Source organism: Rhipicephalus microplus, chromosome 10, assembly GCF_043290135.1.
Source record: "Rhipicephalus microplus isolate Deutch F79 chromosome 10, USDA_Rmic, whole genome shotgun sequence".
Lineage (NCBI taxonomy): Eukaryota > Metazoa > Arthropoda > Arachnida > Ixodida > Ixodidae > Rhipicephalus > Rhipicephalus microplus.
Genome location: NC_134709.1, coordinates 37,823,654 through 37,845,185, shown reverse-complemented (window position 1 = coordinate 37,845,185; position 21,532 = coordinate 37,823,654). Strand labels below are relative to the sequence as shown.

At 48.7% G+C, this 21,532-nt stretch overlaps 1 protein-coding gene across 3 annotated transcripts in view; it reads right to left on the bottom strand.

Moving 5' to 3' along the window:
- The window catches only part of GABA-B-R2 (gamma-aminobutyric acid type B receptor subunit 2), a 408,105-nt gene that overhangs the window by 23,475 nt on the left and 363,098 nt on the right, over nucleotides 1–21,532 (bottom strand). For 2 of the 3 annotated variants that reach the window (XM_075875480.1, XM_075875481.1), the window contains exons 14-16: nucleotides 8,232–8,342; nucleotides 6,821–7,054; nucleotides 620–778 (exon numbers count right to left, since the gene is read on the bottom strand). In XM_075875480.1, the coding sequence (XP_075731595.1) occupies nucleotides 620–778; nucleotides 6,821–7,054; nucleotides 8,232–8,342 (504 nt within the window). The remainder of the gene's footprint in view (nucleotides 1–619; nucleotides 779–6,820; nucleotides 7,055–8,231; nucleotides 8,343–21,532) is intronic. The other variant, XM_075875482.1, reaches the window with a different exon arrangement.

Here is a 21,532-nt window from a genome sequence, read left to right as displayed (position 1 = left end):
GTTTTAACCATGCCATTGAGGCCGGCTCTGCCGTGTTGCGTGCTTCTTGAACGATTTGAACATGACACAACCGTCATGCGAATACTTCTCAGGCACCAGACATCAGCGGTGTTTGCGGAAGTCTGTGTCTTCTTTTCGTACCCATCGTTTATACACCACTTCTGTGTCGCATCCAACAGTGATTGGCTGCGATAAAGTGTTCGCGTTCCGTCTTTTTCTGTAGTTTTTTCTTTAGTATTTCAATGTCCTGCTTCCCTGGTTTCAAGTGTAGGGTTGACACTGACGTTCATCCTGTGGTATTCTACGCTTAGGATAACTTGCAGCCTTTTACCTCTAGCCTGATAAAATTCTTGTATTCAATGCTCCTGAAAAAAAAAAAAACACAAAGCGACCGCATGCCTATTGAAACGATTTGTATGCGATGTCCAATAATTCCGTATGTTTCCGTATGAATACATATGTTTCCTATATATTTTCCATATATTTCCGTAAGATTCTTACGGAAACATACGGAATCATTGGACATCGCATACGGATCGTATCATTAAGGACATAACCATGCATGGCAGTACGGGAGAAGGGGCAGGGGGGGGGGGGGTTATGAAAGGAGGTCCATTACTTCTTCTAGTCGCTGCCTGCAGCGCATGTTCTCGTCCTGCAGTACTTTGATCCTGGTGAAGAGGCTTTCGTCGTCCGAATCACGCCTCGGCTTCGGCGGCTTCAGGGTGGCCCGAACGCGGTGTTCGCCGGCCTGCGGGTTGCGCCGAAGCTCCACAAGCTGCGATTCAAAAAGAAGAACGCCAGACAGAGGGCGCGGGGGTTCACTGAGTGCGCGAAATAACTAATAGATAGTATATCGTCAACTTGAAAAAAAGATATATTACGCACGATTACGAGTCAGCGAGTGCAACAAATAACGACCCCGTGACCAGCTCTTGTAATCAGAGGCGTGAGTGGCTAGGCCAATGCTTCTCTCGTTACACTGGACTTGAACAGCGGATCGTATGTGTAGTTTTCCGCTGGGAAGCTGTTATATATATATATATATATATATATATATATATATATATATATATATATATATATATATATATATATATATATATATATATATATATATATATATATATATATATATATATATATATATATATATATATATAAAAGGGGGCCGTATAAGCACTGCTTTTATTTGTCCTCGGGTCACTCATCAACTACGACAAAGCAGGACCCGAACGTCGGGTCCTTTCATTTGAGCAGCGAAGCTCTTGTAGCTGGCATTAGTTTGTGTGCTGGGGTCAGAAAACTGCTCTGGTGGGTATGTGCCACAGGAATCGGGAAAATCCGGAGTACAGCGGCTGCCAGTATCAAAAGAAAAATGACCACGTGAAAGAGAGAGAGTGAGTGAAGCGACTCCACTTTGTCCACGGTAGGTGCGAGTTAACTCGACGTCAGTTGGCTAGAAATATAGCACGAGAGAGAAAGGGCCATAAACAAAAAGGAAGGGAAAGTAGAGAGAAATCAAGGGGACAGAGGCAAGAAAAGATAGAAATATACAGAGCAGTACAGGAACAGAAAGAAAAAAAAAGGAAGGACAGACAACGGTCAAAAGACTCAGAAAGAGAGATAAAAAAATTACAAACAGCTAAAAATACAAGAAACGGAGAAATCGATACAAAAGAAAGAAAAATAAGAGAGAAAGAAAAAAGCGAGAGAAAGAAAGAAAAACAAAAAGAAAGAAAGAAAGAAAGAAAGGGAAGATATACAACAATCAAAAGATTGAGAAAAAGAGATAGAAATTATAAACGGCCGAAAATACAAGAAAGGAAGAAATGGATACAAGAGAGAGAGAAAAAGAAAAAAAGAGAGAGAAAAGAAATAAAAACAAAGAAAGAAAAAAGGAAAGAAAGGAAGGAAAAAGAAAGAAAGAAAGAAAGGCATGGAAGGCATAGAAGGCCGAGTGCTTGCGCTCTCCCTCTAAGCTTTGCCCCACTAGTGCGAAGCTGCCATATTTCTTAAGGTAAAAAGCTTTTTCTTTCATTCAGTAATTTGGTTGGCATTTCTCTGTTTCAGCTTCAGAACGGGTTTTACCATCAGCTCATCGGCTTGTTCGCAACAACATACGTGCTCGGAAACAAATGCTATTTCCTTATGACTCTAAAGCAGATTTGTGGCGAGAATTCCAAACTCTTCGGCGCACACAATAAATATGCTTGCGGCAACTGCCGCATTCAAGTTGCTCTAGTGAGAGTGCGTCAAACTGTGCGAGTTCGTGATGCTGCAGACCGGAATAGGGTTTAATATTTGGAAAACTTGAAGACAGCCAAACGCTGTGCTATGGCGAATTATAGTCCTTAATTGTTAGCATGAACCACAAGCACTGAATGTCGGTGCTAGACCAGCCGTCTAAAAAAATGGATTATTTGGGGAGTAGCTCTGCTACTCAACAATAATCATAATGTGACTTGCTAGCATTACTTTTTTTGAAAACCCGGCTCTGGCCACTTTCCTGGTGGGAATGCTATGTTACACTGAGAACGCACGGGCCGTTCATGAAAGCGACCTATACCGGAACCGTGATTATAGCACGAGGAAAGTACTCGAAGTAGATGGAGATTATTGTTCTGTATCAAAAAAGACTCGTAAAATACTTGATTTTTTTAGAGTGAGGTAAGAAAACATACACAACCCAGGCAGGGAAGAAGGCGTCATACGTAACACAACAAAGTACATTTAATACAATGTTTACATAATGATGGTATCGCATTGAGATCGACAATATTTTTGTGAACCTCCTTGAAGTACGCCGTTTTCACGTAACCATGTAAAAAATTTATTTTTTTTCTTTCTGGGCAACCTTGTTCTTGCCGTGAGGGTCCTCCGCGCTGATCCGTACTTGCCCAAGTTAAGACCTCGTCAGCCTGAGATTCAAGATAGCAGCCGTGCATGTTGTAAAGTACCCATCATCCTGCATTGATTCTGTATTGCAGCCACGCTGCAACAACGACAACTTTTGACATTTGCGTGAATTCGTATGCAGCGCTTCTGATTGCAGCAACTACAATTCTTATCACACGCTGAGTTAACAAAGTACATAAAGACGACAGGAGGTGTCAGCGCATGCGTCCTCGACGCCGTCAACACCAAACGAAGCACGTCACTTCACGAGCACTTCACTGGCAAACCACAACCACCAGATGCCGTACCAAGCTGGTGCGCTTGTGAGAGTGCTCGCAGACAAGCATGAGTGTGTCGATGTGTGTGCAGCAAGGGTGGTGGTGGTGGAGGCATGCAGGATTCGGGGAGTCCAAGGAAGGGTAACAATACTGACTGTTGGCCTAGTTGGTACTTGCTTAATGACATGCTTTGGCCGCAAATAACACACAAAGTAAAGGAACACTCAACGACAAGCACAAGCACAAGCGGCGCTTGTGCTTGTCGTTGAGTGTTCCTTTACTTTGTGTGTGTGTTATTTGCGGCCGAAGCATGTAGTTATCCAAGGAAGGGCCAGATTCGATCATACCTGCCACAATACCTTAGCGATTAACGCGTCGTCCTGCAAAGCTCGACGACCCGGGTTCGATTCCCATACCGCGTAGGCTCCCTTTCAAAGCCTATAAGATATGCAACAACATTGGGGTGTTTGGATTTAGGTACACTGTGTCGAACCCTCGAGTGAAACTACGGTGTTTCTATAACGCTGTGACTTCGGCAGCCTCGACATTATGCTTTAAAATTTCTATCCTGTTGGCCTAAAAACCACATTTAAGGTCGCACAAGTTGCGCTAACCTGTCTTTTTCGAACACCACCGCAGCCTTTTTTTTTACTATTCTAGCATGACAACCCGCTTCGTAATTGTTTATTAATAATTTACATAATCAAATTGGTATTTGATTAAGGGCTAACGCCAGCGCTCGCACATCCAGTGCTCGCCGATCAGAAAGGATGACTACTCAGAAATAATCATGAGAGCGACAGTAGACATCGCGGAAAAATGTATTTAGCAAACGCGTCAACTTCGCCGTCCATATAACGACATATGCAACAAAATAGAATAAAAAATTGTAAGCAGCCAAACGTACACCACCTCCTATGAATTGAATCCACGTACCGCGTATCCTTGTCGGCTCCATAGATTGCTGCAGCACATCTCTTGCAGATAGCGGGTGTTTTGCATTGTTAACGAGGATGCACGCTTAATCGGCTTATTATGTTAATGTCTGACCGGAGGGCTCCGTTGAAACTTATAGTTAATAACGGCGCGCGTATGCAGTAATTGCACTTGATGCCCTTGCTTCTGCAGGACGCTTCGTTTGAGGTAACGACGCCATTCCTCTGATACTTTGCTAGAACCGCCGATGCGGAGAAAACTCGGATGAGTTGTAAATTCGCGCTGCTTCATGGTTCCAAATCAGCTAATTGCAGTTGCGAGAATAACTTGTGCGTTCCAGGACGTTGATTGTTTTTTGAAGCTGCGCGAGGCGGCACTTGCACCTCCCTTCGTATTAACGGGCAAAAAACGAATAATTTATTTTACCCGGTCCTGCACTACACCTAAAACAAGCTATATTTATTTTCGTGCGAGTTTTCTTTAAAAGGAAACATGCACTTTCAGTGTTGGAAGCGTGGGGAGATGATTTTGACCACCGGAAGCACGTTGACAAACTTAAAGACCTCTGATAAAGTCGTATGAAAGAGGATCAGTGAATTGTTGGTGTTATATCTTCCTGTCGTACATTCATTTTAAGGATTCTGCACTTTTTTGAAGTATGCCTCATACGCCTCTAGTGAAGCTGCTAGGGTAATTCACCACCCATGCCCACCCCCTTTCTGGCAGTGCGTCACAGCACCAACTAGAGCTGAATTAGGTCCATTTTATAATCCACACACTAAAAGCGAACTTCCAAATGCTATCCGAAAGCTAGCAAGCACAAACTGGAAGAGAAGGCGGTTATACATCACGATTCGCTATGCTGTTCTAATTGCAATTATTAATGTTTCATTTTAACCTGCCCATGATGAATAAGTTCTGTCACCTTTCTAGTTTGTGAACAATTTATTTCGACGAAAAGGCTTTTAATTGAGTTTCCAAGGGACGATATAAGCTCGGGTTAAGCTCTCGATAAGTTCAAAACTACAGTGCGAGTGCGCAGATGTCACGTACTCTGTAGAGTTTCCGAAGACATGCCAAAGCTGCAGGGAAACACTTATTGCGCTGTGACATTCAATTCGCCATGGTGCTTGGTTACACAATGTCTTGTTCATTTTTTTATAATCTGTTCGTTTATCTAACCCACTGCAATCACGCAAAAAGTCATTGTGCATGAGATGCTCGCATTCGTCACCATCTTCGCCTTCTAATTTCTTGCTACGATTATTGCTTTATCTGTGAGCTAAAGCTGCAAACCGTGAAGCGTTGTCCATATAGGTTGGTGAACTTCGGTATCTTACCAAGCGTAATGCAACAATCACACAAGCAATATACACGAAGACTGAACGGGAAGCTTCAGTTGATGCCTATCAGTTTATGTACAGCGCCCGTCCTATTAACGTGGTTCTTGCGTGATTGTTACCTGGCGTTCGTTAAGATGTACAACACTGGTCTATACAAGGGGGGGGGGTGTTCAAACATGGCAAACTTTCCTTCTTTTACACGTGTTGGTATAATACCCGCACATACGTATAAACTCAAACGCAAACCTACATAATCAGTGGTCAAACCTCTCTCCCCATAAAAAAAGCTCCAGATACTTCCTCCATGCAAAAGTTTACTCCCTACTATCCCAACTAGCCCAAGTTTCTGCCTTGAAAAGTCTGAGACGTGAGCTGATAGCAGTGCTTCTGATAAAGTACTTAGGCCCTTCCCCATGATAGCACCTCGAGTTTCTAGTGACTTCTGTTGAACTCAACGCTTCACTCAATGATCAGCTGTTACTTGCGCAAAATTTCTCAGACAACGGACGAAACAGACACGGATGGTCTGTTTCGACCGTTGTCTCAGAAATTTCGCGCTAGAAGTGGCTGATCATGGAGTACCCAACCGGCTCAAACCCACACGTTGTTAAGCTTGATTCAAGGCCCCCGTTAAGCCTTCTTCTGGTGGTGCCGAAAGCTCCTTGTTCACTCAAGGCCTACGTCAAGCCTGCTTCCGTCCGTGCGAAAAGCTAGGTGTTCACTCAAGGTCTGCGTCAAGCCTCTTTACGGCGGTGCGGAAAGCACAGTGTTCACTCAAGGTCTACGTCAAGCCTCATGGCGGTGCCGAAAGCTCCGTGTTCCCTCAAGGTCTATGTCAAGTCTCCTTCCGCCCGTGCGAAAAGCTAGGTGTTCACTCAAGGTCTACGCCAAGCCTCTTTCTGGCGGTGCGGAAAGCTCCGCGGTGTTCACTCAAGGTCTACGTCAAGCCTCCTAGCGGTGCCGAAAGCTCCGTGTTCCCTCAAGGTCAAGCCTCCTTCCGCCCGTGCGAAAAGCTAGGTGTTCACTCAAGGCCTACGTCAAGCCTCTTTCTGGCGGTGCGAAGAGCTCCGAGTTCACTCAAGGTCTACGTCACAGCCTCATTCCGGCGGTGCGGAAAGCTCGGTGTTCACTCAAGGTCTACGCGAAGCCTCTTTCTAGTGGCGCGGAAAGCTCGGTGCTGCTGCGCTAACTTGCAAGAGGTGCGCAAGGGGCGAGGTGGTGATCTGGGGTGAGGGGAAAAAGGGCGTTTGCAGGGCGAGGTGGGATGCAGGCCAGTGCGTTGAGTGAGTGGAGTGAGTGAGAGGCACGGACGGAGAAAGAGAGAGAAGGGAGCCACACGTAGAGCGTTGTGTGAAATGGGCTCACCAGTCTCACCTTGGGTACAAACACGAGGCAGAGCGTGGTGGTGGAACAGAAGATGATGAACACGGAGATGATGATGAACGCGGCGTCCTGCTGGTCGCGCAGCACGAACGAGATGGCCGCGCCGATGGTGCACATGATGACCACGTTGTACACGCTCATGCCCACGTACTTGGAGTCGTTGAGCGCCGGTATGCTCACGTGGCGGGTCTCCCACGCCAGGAAGCAGCCGAACGCCTGCGCGCGCGTCGAAGAACAGTGGTCGTTACATGGGGGGCACAGAAGGGAAAGGCGGTAAAGAAAGGCACGGAGGTTAACCAAGCTGTGCAATATTGTCTATTTTGTAATAGGTAAAAGGGAAAAGACCGAAGAATTAGGATGAGTCAATTTCACACCTCACATTGCCGGGTAAAAAAAAAAAAAAACCGACCGTAGCTGGCACTAGTGGAGCAAGGGCATAGGGGGGGGGGGGGGTTGATCGGTCCCTATCTGGTCTTGACCATACGAAGTGATGCCAAATTTATACGAAGCGATATCAAACGATGCTAAGTTATACAATGTAATGGCAAGTGAACCAAGCCGCCGCCGCCACGCGCCGGATTCATACAAAATCAAATGAGTGCATGCGAGGTTGTGACGTCACGTCCGGCGTGACTGAGCTGTTGCGTGCAGTGTCCAGGCAGGCTGGATGGTGGCGCAGCAGAGTGGGAGCCGGCGAAGAAGGCACACAGGTGTGCCGAAGTGGCCGTGCGTTGCCAACGAGCAGCCATGCCATAACGGTGCGGAATTTCTTGTTTCGTTGTTGCTGTTCCCGTTTAAGAAGTTACGACCGGCTTAAAAGGTTCCACTGTTAACAAGCTCAAGTGATCTCGTAGGTCAGTGCGTCTCAAGAAACGCAGTAAAGCGTTCGTAGCATTGTACATAGCAGATGCACCGAACCATGTTCCTGAAACGCTTCTCTTCCGTTAAAGCACCTGGCATTTGAATTATTTATGCTCTACGGAGGGCATCGTTGCATTTTAAAATAATGATGAGTGCAACCAATTTCCTATAACTTTCCTGCTTGAACTGCATACGATTTAAGCACTTAGATGAGCATGAGTGTAGAAGCACATAGACGCGTAATCGTTTGCGCGTACAAGTTTGGACTTCGATGCGACGAGAGGCAGTGCTTGGAGTTTTCTTTGGTTCGCTGCCACGTTGTCTTTCGTGTCTCCTATATACGCTTGTGTAGATGACAGGGAATCTATGAAGCGCAAGAGGCCACAAAAGCACAAGTTTCATGAGTATTCGTTTTACTGTTGCGTTAAAAAAAACTTCAGTCGTGTTTCCAGCTAATACGAAAAAGGTGCTGTCTGTTACATAAAAGTTATATATTGTAATTTTCCATAATCATCACCATCCCTATACGTACCATGAGCAGTCCTTTGTAAGCGTATATTGAGCCCAGGAAGATGGTCATCTTATGGCTCTGGCAAAACTCCATCTCTGGAATGACCGACACGTCCTCGTTGCCTTGCGACGCCTAGAAAGAAAGAGTAGTGAAGAGAGTCGAAAGGAACACCAAGACATTAATTTTGTTTTCACAGAAGCATCGCTATAGCGAACACCCAGAAGTAGCCAACTCGAATGTACCGACAAAATATTCTGCTGCGCAAAATAAAAATGCGGCACAAAATCACAACTTCTATGGTTCAACGAGCAATACATTACCGTGCTCTAAAAAGCGTTATTGCGGCGTCTACGTGAGGCAACGTTTATCTCGTGTGTCTTCTCTTGAGTTATCGCACCTCGCCCAGAAGGAGATCAACGATAATAATCGTGCTAGTAGCGTGACATAGCACAGTTTTGTGAAATGGAAACGAAAGCAAACCATATTATGATTATTATGCGGCAGAAAGACACCCGAAATACTTTTTCTTTGGAGTGCATAAAAGTTCCATAATTTAAAAAAAAGAAAATGTACATAGAAAGTGAGTTTGCCTGATGAGATTAGATAGATAGATAAATAGATAGATAGATAGATAGATAGATAGATAGATAGACAGATTTTCGAAATGAGATTTTTTTTGACGCTGTCTGCAAACTTATTTGGCGGCGGTTTCGCACCAATTTATTCAAAAGACGCAGAACCCACCCCTGGTCACAAAGAAAAATAAGGGAAAAAATTGAATGACTTGCCATGTGAATCACGGTCCGAGCTGAATACTGCCTTGAAACATCCAGCCAATGGCCGGCAAGGAATGTCCCATTTCCTCTCTCCTTGACACATTTACAATCCACTTCATATAATCGCGTTTTCAAGGCTTCTAGGCTACACGCACGCATTCAATTAATGCCTCCCGCCGTTATTGATTTGTCTGAAAACTTCACTAAGGAGAAGAAGAAGAACAAAAAAAAGAAGTTGAAAAAGCAGTGCAAAAAGCAAGAAAGAAAATTAAAAAAAAAAACGAAGAAACGAAAGTTTCCTGAGCCTCGTGGGAATATTGCTAAGCACCATCGCCGCGAACGTATTTTGAACGCCCCGGTCCCAGACGTAATCAATCAGCCCTTTTATCTTATTTGATCGCGCACTAAAGCCTGTTTGCATGCTGCTTTTGCCCCGATGCCCGCGTTTTTTCACTCCGCTCCCCACTTTCTCTCCCCTTGAATGTTTTGTTTTTCCCTTCCTCCCCAGAGGCGTCCATACTCGCGCGCCATGGGCCATGCACTCTCGATTTGACTAAATCTGTGCACTGCAGCGTCCGCCTGCTTTCTCGGAGGCCTGAATGCACGAAGCCTGTAGGTGGCAAATGATCCTTGCTATTCGCCAGTCGCCTCCTCTGCTAACACTCCACATATCTGTAACACACCACAGATCTGTAAGGACATCTCACCCTTGCGCACAATGATACCAATATGGACTTGTTTGCTCATCGTACACTGGCTTGTAGCATAGCTTGGATAACCGCCAAAGTAACCTAGTGGTTATGGAGCTCGACCGCTGACACGTAGGTCGCGCGTTCGAACCCCGACCGCTGCGGTCACATCTTCGATGGAAACAAAAGTTCTCGACGCTCCTGTACTTAGATTTAGGCGCACGTTAAAGAATCCCATGTGGTTCGAATTCCCGGAGTCCTTCACCACGGCGTCTCTAATAATGATCTAGTTTTGGACTGTTAAACCCCAACAAATAGTGTTAAACATGGTTCGAAAACACACAAATACAAATGTGGAGTAACAGACGCGTCCGTGAGTTACTTAATTTTTGTCCCCAACTGAACGCATTATGCTAACAAGCCAGTTGAGTTACATACAACTATATGTGGGATCATCTGAGCTCATGGTTACTGAACCGCACACGGAAAGCATAAGAGTAGATCTGAAAATTAATACGCACAACAATAAAATAATGTGAAACAGTGTTGGAAGAAAACAGAACTTTGCGATAGGTGCTGAGACGCTGGAAGTTGTAAAGACCTAATTAGGACATGTAGGAACCGTGGAGCTGAACTATGAGAGTGAAATAACTAAAAGATTAAGGATGGGGTGGATGAAATTTATCAAGTATACTCGTATAATGAATGGTAATCTGCCCCTAACCCCCAATTGTATACAACAGCTGCATCTTGCCAGTACTTACCTACGGAGCAGAAACCTGGAAGATTACAAAGAAGGTTCAGCTCAAAATGACGACGACGCAGCGAGCGATGAAAAAAAAAAAACTATAGGTGTAACCTTAAGAAACAAGAAGAGAGCAGAGTGGGTCAGAGAACCAGGGTTAAGAATACCATAGTTGAAATCAAGAAGAAGAAATGTACATCGACCGGGAACGTAGTAACTAGGCTGGATAACCACTGGTCATTAGGGGCAACTCACTGGATACCCAGAGAAAGCAAACGCACGAAGGGGAGATAAATAGGTCGATGAGAATAAAAAGTTCGCACGTATAACGTGGCAGTAGAAAGCACAAGACCAGGTTGATTGGCGGATCATGGTAGAGGCCTTTGTCCTGCACTAAGCTTACTCAGGCTGCTGGTGGTGATGGTGGTGGTGGTGGTGATGAGGATGATTATGATACGTGCGGCAAAATTTCGTAAATGCATCGCAAGTGATCTTCGCCTTCCGCCCTCGAGGTCTGTGATTGACCACGAAGCCTTGAAAAATAATTGGCGACTGTTTGTTTCCTTCTGTCTCACTAGCGCTATTCAAAACATTTACTCACAATGGCACACCAAGGAGTAAAAAAAAAAAAAAAAACTCTCACTACGAAACACTATAGGTACATTCGGGTGGTCGTTGGAGAGTGCTTTAACCGTGTCTGAATGGGGTGAATTCAACAGTCTTTAAAGTTCTATATATATACAACAAGGAAGCAAACAATTCTTATTCCTTTTTTTATTATCACGTACTTGCCGGCTTTTTTGGTAGTAATGTTTATAACAACAGAGAGATGAGTGTGCAGTTGGTGCGTATCCATGCTGGAAGACAGGGTGCGTTAGTGATTAGACGGCATTCACTGTGTGTCCACTTCTTTCTTACGGCCGTGTTGGCACGTTTAGACCTTTATCGTAAAGCTTAGTCGCTCTCTTTTACATCAGTTATTCAGAGCATCCGGAGAACTCCAAAAGAGCCAGACGAATGTTCCATGAGATTACCCATCCACCTGATTGAAGGCTGAATGACGCTGCGGCCCAAGCTTCGACGAGTGCTGCACTGTTTAGTACGAGACACTGTGGTACGAGGCGTTAGTGCACGTGTGTTTGTGTGAAGGGGCTTACGCACAGTTCGAGCATTCGCTTCACTTCGGGAAAGTTTTCGAGGGCAATCCGTCACGACGTGCGCCTCGGGCCCGCGTTGGGACTTATCGCCAGTGAATTTTCGAAATATGGTAATGCGGACATGTTTTCTCGGAGCGCACGCCGAAATCGTTTGCCCGTCACCTTACAGAGAGTCCCCCCCCCCGTCCCACCTCCTTTCACTTCTCACCCATCTTTCGCATGTATGCTCTAACGTCTGGCAAAAAAAAAATCACCGCATATTCACGGACTTAGGCCGCGTTCACACTGAGCATTCCGGCCGCCGAAAGTGCTCCGAATCCGGTTCGGCGGCGGCGAGTTCCGCCGAAAGGGCCCTCTTCGCGCCGATCGCTCTCGGACCGATTTTTGCGGCGTCTGCCGCCAAATCGGTCACCGCGGACCAATAGGAGCGCTAGTGAAGGAATTTTGAAAAATGGCGGCCAAGCCCTACTCACTTGTTATGCCGCAGTGCACGTAACTGAATGTTGAAACCAACGGGAGTTTAACCTACTCTGTGCCTACTTCGCCTCCGCATTTCGTGAAAGAGGTGACCGAGCTTGCTGTTGGCGTGACCGAGCTTGTTGCGGTCTTGCAGAGCAAAACAAACCCCCCAACGCCGCTGGCGTCGGTGGTTTTAGATGCGGAGCATCTAATAATCGAGGCTTGTAGTGCGGCGCCGTCCGCAAGCTTCCTCCTCCTTCTTCCGCCATCTGTGCATCCCTTCCTCCTCTACACACCGCGCGCGCTTCACTCCTCCACCATCTGTGCACCCTTCCTCCTCTACACATCGCGTGCGCTTCTCCTCTTCACGAACATTCGCTAGCTGTATAATGTAGCGCGCATGCGCCGTCACGCTTCGAGAACATCGGTAGCTGACGCGCGCGCATGCGCCGTCGCGCTTCGAGAACATCGGCAGCTGACGCGCGCGCATGCGCCGTTGCGCTTCTCCCCCTTCTCGAACATTCGACAGCTGACAGTGCATGCGCCGTCGCGCTGTATATATACTCAAGGTCGGCGCTCGCTCGCTCAGTTGCCGCTCGTCGGTTGGTTTGTACGGCGCGTCGACGTCCAAGGTCGCGGTGAAATGAATTCCAACGAATCCACAAACACAATGATCGACGTCCCTTCGACCAGCGCCGCCCTTTGGCATACGTGTGTACGTGTTCACTCATTTAACACCCCCTCCTACAACCACGTTAACCAATTTAGCCATCGACCCAAGTAAGTCGCAATTTAACACCCCATTTCACAACCACGTTAACCAATTTAGCCATCGACCCAAGTAAGCCGCACTTTAACACCCCGTTAACCAATTATATGCTCCGCATCCTCCTCAGTGTTCCCCCGAGGGAAGCTGCGGGCAATTTTTTTTCTGCTCTTCGTGCATTACAAGACAGCCACTTGCCAGCAAAGTAAGCAGTACTGTCTTTTCTTGCTTCTTGCGTACGAGAATCGTCGAAGTATACACCACCGGATAACGTAGTGGCGTTTGCAAGTTGCGACAACAACCGGGTGACAGCGCATCCATCCCGTGTTCGCCCCGTAGTAGATGGCATATTCGGCGGCGTGGGGCGCGTCCAGTGCGAACGACGCTGCGTTTCGGCGGCAGGGGAATTTCGGTCGCTGTAGAAAGCGGACGTTTCAGTGTGAACTAGGCATTAATGATGTGGAGTGGGGCGAAGCGTCCGACCGTTGTCCATCTTCCCGTCTGTTTGTTTAACGAAACATCTCGAACGACGCGAGTGCCATCTAGTGAACGTTTCGCGTACAAGGGGTGACTACGACAGACAAGCCTACGCCTTAAGGGGGCCCTCTAATGTTCGAAAACATCGGTGCCGACTGCATAACTAGTAGTAGCGCTCACCAGAACTACTGCAAGCGGGAAATGACACCGGAAGGTTGCCGCGATATGATTGGTTAAACGTAACGTTAAATGTGATCGCGGCATTTTGTCAAAGTATAGAGATTACTTTGAATTTATTTTTTCGTTTGCATGATTTTTCACTCAAAGCAACAGAGAATGAAACTCTTCGACTATTCCAGTTCGAAAACTGCAAAGCTGGTCATAGAATGCACTGAACGCCGTGCGCTGAAGGAAACGCCGGCAAACGCGCCAGCGACGCTCTGTGCGCCGTTATTTGAAGGAACTAAAGGAAAAAAATACGTCATATAAAACAAACTCCCAAGCGTTTCCCCGAGGGTGAACATGGTTAAGTGCGAATACACGTGGTGATGCTATGAGGGGTATTTATTAATTCGCACTATTATATTTAATAATCACACTATGGTGCCTTTATGGTGTAATGGTTCCTGGGAATCGCAATTTGATCACACGGGGGAGTTTACGTTAACTCACTGGCGAATGCCAACGGATTTTAACTTTACTCCCCTTCACGACCCGCTCTCGACGGGAGACTGAGAGAGAAGGCGGGCGCGCGAGAGAGAGGGGTGCGCGCGCAGCTGCAGCGAGCGAGGAGAGCGGAGGAGCGAGCGAAGGGGGAGGGGGTATAAGGCGCGTTACTGACACCGATATCAGCGTCGCGTCCGTGGCTTATTCGGTAGAGCGTCGCGCTGCGGCCCGCCAAGTCCTCTTTCTTTTAAAGATAGAGAGAAGACTGCGGACGCCGCCGACGGCGGTGGATGGTTTGGGGGTCGCTTATAAAGTGTATTCACACTTAAAAAAAAAGGCATCTGTAAAGCTACAAAGCATTATAGAAGCGTTCGAGAGCTGGCTTGTTCCGCCCGTGTCGTTCCCTCTTCAAGTACCACATTGTTTGTTACCATCGCAACGGCGTCCTTAATACGCTGGACGTAACAGGCAATATGTCATGCGAGCTTTCTGTATGGTAGGGCTTTCAGTTCATTTCATTGGGCAGCCTTCCGACGTCAGAGGGCGAGGGAAACACGGTAAGGTGAGCCCGCGAAAATCGAGTAGAGGGTAAGCATTCATTTCTTTGTACTTTGATATCTCTAAGCGGGATAACTTTGCACTGCGTGGCCCTATCACTGTCGTTCTTGAGCCACTTATCTCTTAAGCCGTCAGTGTACGCAACCAGCTGGAAAATAAAAACATCTAAAACAATGAAATCGCGAAAAGTGTTAGAGGGCCCCTTTAAGGAGCGCGCCCCTATAAAGGTGACTGGCGGCTTTCTATTGATACCTTCACAGCAGTGTTTATAAAAAAGTGATTCTTGATTTAGAGTACTAAATACTCTACTACGGGAGAGCTTCAAGTCGTCCCGTGGGCATCAGACGTGACGACTGGCTGAAGGTCAGCAGTGTTGTCGATGGAGCCCCCGCAGCGTTCCAGAGCAGCCTCCCCATGAGTTTCACCATTCAGCAGAATGAGTAAGATTGCTGATCGGTCGCAGTATCGAGCGATAATCCTCAGAAACCTTATGCGTTAAGAAAAAAAGTGTTAACGATTAAGAGTACTTGGTACTCTACTACGGGAGAGCATAAAGCACTCCCCGTGCTTAAACCCGAATCGGAGAGCGATTTGTGAATGTGCAAGAGCTAAATGCAGTGCTGGCACACGTTACATCGAAGGGTCTCTGCATTTGCACCAGTTTGCTCTTCAGGTTTTGTCAGCTTATGTAGCTACGTATGGCACTCGCAGCAGCATGAATCGCGACCCGTCAAGTCTTTCGGTTGTCCTTGATATCATTTATCCTAACTTTGCTAAATCTAGTTTGAGTTTTGCATTTTCAAATGTGACCTTAAAGAAATGAAAAGCTATTACCGAAGACAGTTTGGTAGGTCACTTATTTAAATAAGCATAGGGAGTGCATGTTTCAGCTTCGCTGGTTAACCGCCTGTACGGAATGCTTGCTCGGTGTGTGTTTTTTTCCTGCTTTTAAGGGTGAAGCTACTTATAGTGGCACCCGTTCGTCCCTCACAGCCGTAGTAGTATGTGACAAGTATAACATTTTGACCTTCAAGGTGGTGCCGGTGTGAGATTTCTTCTTTGCGTTGTTGAACAATAAAAGATAGTGCTCAATGCACATGCCGATGGCTGCTAGGGGGGGGGGGGGATGTGAGACAGGAGAATTCGGCTTTAATGTAACGCGCATGTTGCGAATGTTTTATTGTTCAACAACGCACAAAAGACACGAAAGAGTTGCTACGTTATACTCGCTGGGTGTAACCTCCTAGGATTTAGAAAGGTTTAGCGAGCGTTGGGCCGCAGTGCCATGAATACAGTGAACTAGTGTATGCCATGTACTCGAGGTGGTTAAAGGTGGGAAGTATACCCGAAGCGCAAGTCCTAAGAAAGTGTGCGTGTGCCACCTCTCATTTAGTCCTTGGAATGTCCGCTGGATGGCGGTGCTTCTATATGAGGAATATATGATGAAAAGATGCGAGATGGTGATACTTGGAGTGTTGAATAGGTGGACAAACGGACACACAGACAGATGCATGGACGAACGCACGGATGGCTACACGGATGAATGGACGCATGGACGGACGCAGGAGCGGATGCATGGACGAAAGCAGGGATGGACGCACAGATGAACGTGCGGACGCACGGACAGACGCACGCACGGACGGGCGGATTGATTCATCGGCGGCCACACAGACGCACGCATGGATGGACGGGAGCAAGAACGAATGGACGGACGGATGCTTCACCCCACTATCCATCATTCACTCCATAGATATGCTGCCATTTTATTTTTGTTAACTATAGAACGACAGAAAGTCGAGCTGTTAAAGCATAGATTTGGTGCATAAAAATTGGCTGCGTATCTGCATGTTTTTTGTTGCAAATGTCGCAGGAAGACGATAACCTTCTGTCGGCCGTACTACGCGACTCCTGGTCTCACCCGTGTCGCCGTTTTCGGCCATTTCCGTCTTGCCAGGTGGCAGCACCATATCGTCGGCAGAGGGACTTTTCGTGCATATGGCGTCGCAATTTCATTGTAGCGTAAGAAACACTAGGGTCTTTAAAACTACGTATCTATGTAGTTTCTAGTAAAGGAATGCGCCGCCTAATGCTTACGTATTAGACACGAAATTACGTAATATATTATAAATTACGAAATTTGTACAGACCACGAAATTGCGTAATATATGATTTTTGATCAACCATGTTCACAATGGTTTTTACTACTTGTGTCTAGCCACTTCAGTTCTTAATTTCAAAGTATGTTGTAGTTTGCATTAATCTCTTTGCCGTTGTTGTTTTCTTACCGAATGTATGCCAACCAATTGTCAGAATTGTACTTTTTACTTATACTTTCAGTGTGGTGTACACGTATCTCGAAGGAGTACGGCCACCAGCGTGGGTCCGGTCTCAGCGAGCCGCAGGGCACGCGTTAACCGTCGCCGTGGCGGGAAACACGATACTGCTCAAGTCGCAACACTTTATTGTGGCAACACCAAACGCAGTACAGCCCGTTGCAAAAAAGGCGCGGCGGGAAAGCAAGTAGGCTTATCCACGCCACGGGCACAAAGTACTACACAGGGGTGCCACGAGCACGTCTCCGCGGTAAAGGTAATCCACGGAGACACCGGGACAAAGGGGCCCGGTTGCTCGAGCGAGGGCAAAGGCGCTCGCGTTGGCTTCGAAGGGAGACGGGTCGGCGTAGCTAGGCCACGCACTAGGACACCGTACTGCCCTTCGGCCGTGAGTACGCAGCGGGGCAACAAAAGGTGAGCGTTCGCATCGGGCGCGAGGCGCCGTCAGCGAAGTCCGACGAGCCCCGAGCGACGGGACTCGACGGACGGAAAAGAATGCGTGGCTCACCGTTTGAAGTCCCGGACTGTACTCCCTGCTCCCGACGCAGCGCGCGAAAACCTCTCGCGAGTCCCCGCGCGCGGCGCCACAGTCAACATCCGCTACCGGGTGAGGGAGTTAAACGTCACTCCGCCCTTCCCAGCGCGGCAGACAGCAAAGGAGGGCAGACATGTCGGGACATGAGAATGGCAGAAAGGCGGGAAAGCCCGCGCAAAGGCAGCGGGCCAGCCTCAATTCCCACATCCCCCTCTCCTAAACTTGTCCTTTACCGGTCTGCAAAAGGCAGCCGGACGTCACCCATGCAGTTAAAATGACACTGCAATGAGCGGTAGCTAACCTCAGTCCAGCCCTGCTACTTTAAAAAAAAAATATGATTACAAAGGAGAAACAAAAACATAAATAACAAAATAAACACACGACACTATAAAGATACTGCAGAAGGGAGCACAGCAACGTGGCACTAGTGTTCGTGGTGCTAAAGGGGGATAGCGTCCAGTGCGCGGAGGTGCGGTAAAGGCGTGACAGTGTCCGCTGGGTGCGATGCCCGAGTGCGAGGTCACAGGTACCGGAAGGGGGCTCACTGATGGCTTGTTGCTGCTCTTGATAAGCCGCGAGTCCGACGAAAGCCGCTTCGGTTGTTCGGAGGCCCCGCATTTCCGGCTCGATGACGAAGCTGGACGTTGCGGGAAGCCGGGCCTCTCCGGTGGTCAGGGAGGCCGAACCAAAATTGGCTGCGAGGCGCCCTGGCGTTGGCCGGCAGCATATAGCTGCTTTCAGCTGGCCTCGCGCAGGAGCCATGGTGGAAAAGGCAGCACGGCTTCTTCGGCGACGGCCAAGAGCAGAGCACAGCCAGATGGTCTGACGTCAGTGGGTCAATGACCCCCCAGCACCTCCAGTGTCCGCGTCGATGGAGGGCAGCCATGACGCACTCTTCGCGGGCTCGCACTGAAGCGTCACGCACTTACACACGCACGCACACACACCCCCGACGGCTGCGCGAGCGTAGGCGCAAAGCGTCCTTCGTCTCTCTCCCTCCCGGCAAGCACCGACACACAAGGTCACACACAGCTCCCTTCGCGGTAGACGAAACGAATACGGAAAAAAAGTAAAAACAGAGCAAAACGACACTCAACCTCTGGCGAAAAAACATAAAACACAAATAACACTTAATATTAGACAAAAGAAACATAAAATACACATGAACACTTCAAAAAAAAAAAAAGAAACACTGGCAGCAGACAGGGCGGGGTCAACTCCTTTACGAGAAAAGGCCGTAAAGAAGCTAACCTATACTGAGGCTAGACGGTAAACTGAGGGCCTTCGGTTGCGGAGAAGTCCGCCGTCCGGCGCGAAATCACAAAGGTGACCGCTTCCTCAGATTATACCGGTGCGGGGTCCGAATGCGGTCCGCCGCCCCGGGTGTGCCCGTTGCTTGCGCGAAGTGCCGCAGGGCACTGGCGCGAGCTCGTCAGACCGTGACAAAGGGCTTCAGGTCTGCGATGTGGGCACGGCTGAGTTTTCCCAAAGGGGATCTTTCAGCTAGTACGCGCCACGGACGCTCACTGACAATCGGTTCATAAAACCGGGCGGCTTTCCAACCCTTGGCTCAACCGTTTGTCAGACGTGGCAGGCACGGAATAGCGATAAAAGCCACGCTTCGTGCCGGGCCAGGTCACAACAGTGCTCAGTTTGCAAAAACTTTCGAGCCACTCAGGTGACCGGCCATGGATTCGTCGTGAGAGGATCGCAACAGTGCGGCTCTCAGACTTTTGGGCATAACCACCTTAAACGGGTCGCTGGACTCGTCGTCAGTGGCTATATAGTTCAGCAGGAGCCCGTCATGGTCCAGCAAAATGAATCCGCCGGGGACTCAGCGACACACGCTGTTTCAGCCCCCTAATCGCGCCCGCCGCAGAACAAGCAGCGTAACGGCGCTCCGCGCCTCGTCAAGACGGTTTAACGGCGCCCGCCGCAAAGCAAGCAGCGTATACGGCGCTCCGTCCCTCCGAGACTCGAAACGGATCACTCTGCTGAGCCTTCAGTAGCTCTTCGCTGCCGAAAGCAATTCCCATTCTCCCAAATGGGGGAGTCTGGTATCGCGCCCACTCAGGACCGCAGCAACCGCCGCGTGAGTCGGCGTTACGGGTTCACTCTCGGCCTCGTGGCCTTCGGAAAGCTCCCCCGCTCGGCCGCTTCGCGGTGCGCCGCTTACCTGGTTAGCAGCCAAGGTTTGTCCGCATGGGGACTCACCCTTCTCGCCGAATGGCGGCGAAGCTGCTGTTTCGCCCCCGACGCTTGCATGTGCTAAGGCACCGCGAGCGGCCGTCGCACCGAAATCCAGGTTCTCGGCAGACAACAGGGGGCACGAGATAGCGCGTCAGCTACCACGTAGGAGTGTATTCACCACAAAAAGGGGTGACGACACAGGCGAGCGCCGAAGGGCGCCCGTCGATAGAGGCGGTGGCCTCTTGGTGCAACGCGGCATGCCACGAAGCAGACATGTTGCGACGAGCCCGAATCGCGCAGGCGAACTGACTCGCCAAGAGCAGTCAAAAGCTAGAGCTTTTGGCCCCACGTTGGGCGCCAGTGTGGTGTACACGTATCTCGAAGGAGTACGGCCACCAGCGTGGGTCCGGTCTCAGCGAGCCGCAGGGCACGCGTTAACCGTCGCCGTGGCGGGAAACACGATACTGCTCAAGTCGCAACACTTTATTGTGGCAACACCAAACGCAGTACAGCCCGTTGCAAAAAAGGCGCGGCGGGAAAGCAAGTAGGCTTATCCACGCCACGGGCACAAAGTACTACACAGGGGTGCCACGAGCACGTCTCCGCGGTAAAGGTAATCCACGGAGACACCGGGACAAAGGGGCCCGGTTGCTCGAGCGAGGGCAAAGGCGCTCGCGTTGGCTTCGAAGGGAGACGGGTCGGCGTAGCTAGGCCACGCACTAGGACACCGTACTGCCCTTCGGCCGTGAGTACGCAGCGGGGCAACAAAAGGTGAGCGTTCGCATCGGGCGCGAGGCGCCGTCAGCGAAGTCCGACGAGCCCCGAGCGACGGGACTCGACGGACGGAAAAGAATGCGTGGCTCACCGTTTGAAGTCCCGGACTGTACTCCCTGCTCCCGACGCAGCGCGCGAAAACCTCTCGCGAGTCCCCGCGCGCGGCGCCACAGTCAACATCCGCTACCGGGTGAGGGAGTTAAACGTCACTCCGCCCTTCCCAGCGCGGCAGACAGCAAAGGAGGGCAGACATGTCGGGACATGAGAATGGCAGAAAGGCGGGAAAGCCCGCGCAAAGGCAGCGGGCCAGCCTCAATTCCCACAACTTTCACTCCGTTATTTTTCAAATTTATTGTTATATGTCCCCCTATGTAATACCCTCGTCGAGGGTTTGTAGAGGTATTTTGAAATAAATAAATAAATAGATAAATAAATAAAGTTCCAATGCAGCTACCAGTTCAAGATGGTTCAAGAGTGCTTAAACTCTGGCCTGGTGGTGGAATCGTATGACAGACGGACAGATAGACTAAATTTCCTATGTTCTAAGAAAGACTACCGTCATTAAAATGAAGGTGGGTGTGTAGACGCACGCACAAGCGAAGGAGAATGGACGATACAAGCGCTAGAGAATTAACCAACTAAAACGCCGCACTGATCTGTGCATGCTCAGGAACAGCAGCGCCACCATCTTTCAATTCGAGACACTTGGGGCCTAACCGAGAAATACTTCTTGAAACGTGACATTTCATTTTCTTGTGTCGGGAAACCAATGGGTGGGATAACGGTCGCACTTGTGGCAATTCGGGTATGCCAATGTGTCAATCCTTTTGTCTCCATAAAACTGTCAAGATATCGAAAAAGGCACCAACAGATTAGACGCACATCAGATAGGAAGTTAGTTACCGTGTTCTGCCAGCTGTAAGCAAAGCATATTGAGTTACAATATTGTGAGTCGTGACACCGTGAGACAACGTCCACGTCAGCAAGGTAAGCGCCCTCGTTCTGAGATGCTTTTTAAGACGTTAATAAAAATAACGCGCTGTTTTAACTTACAATACCACAACATTTTGTTTGCTCCCTTCGTGTTGTGCGATATGCACGTTGCGAAGCGGGGCCGTCGGGAAAAATCGTGTCAGGTCGGCAAGGTGTGTTTTAGCAGCGCACTTATGACGTGCAAATGAGCGAGATTCCTAAGCT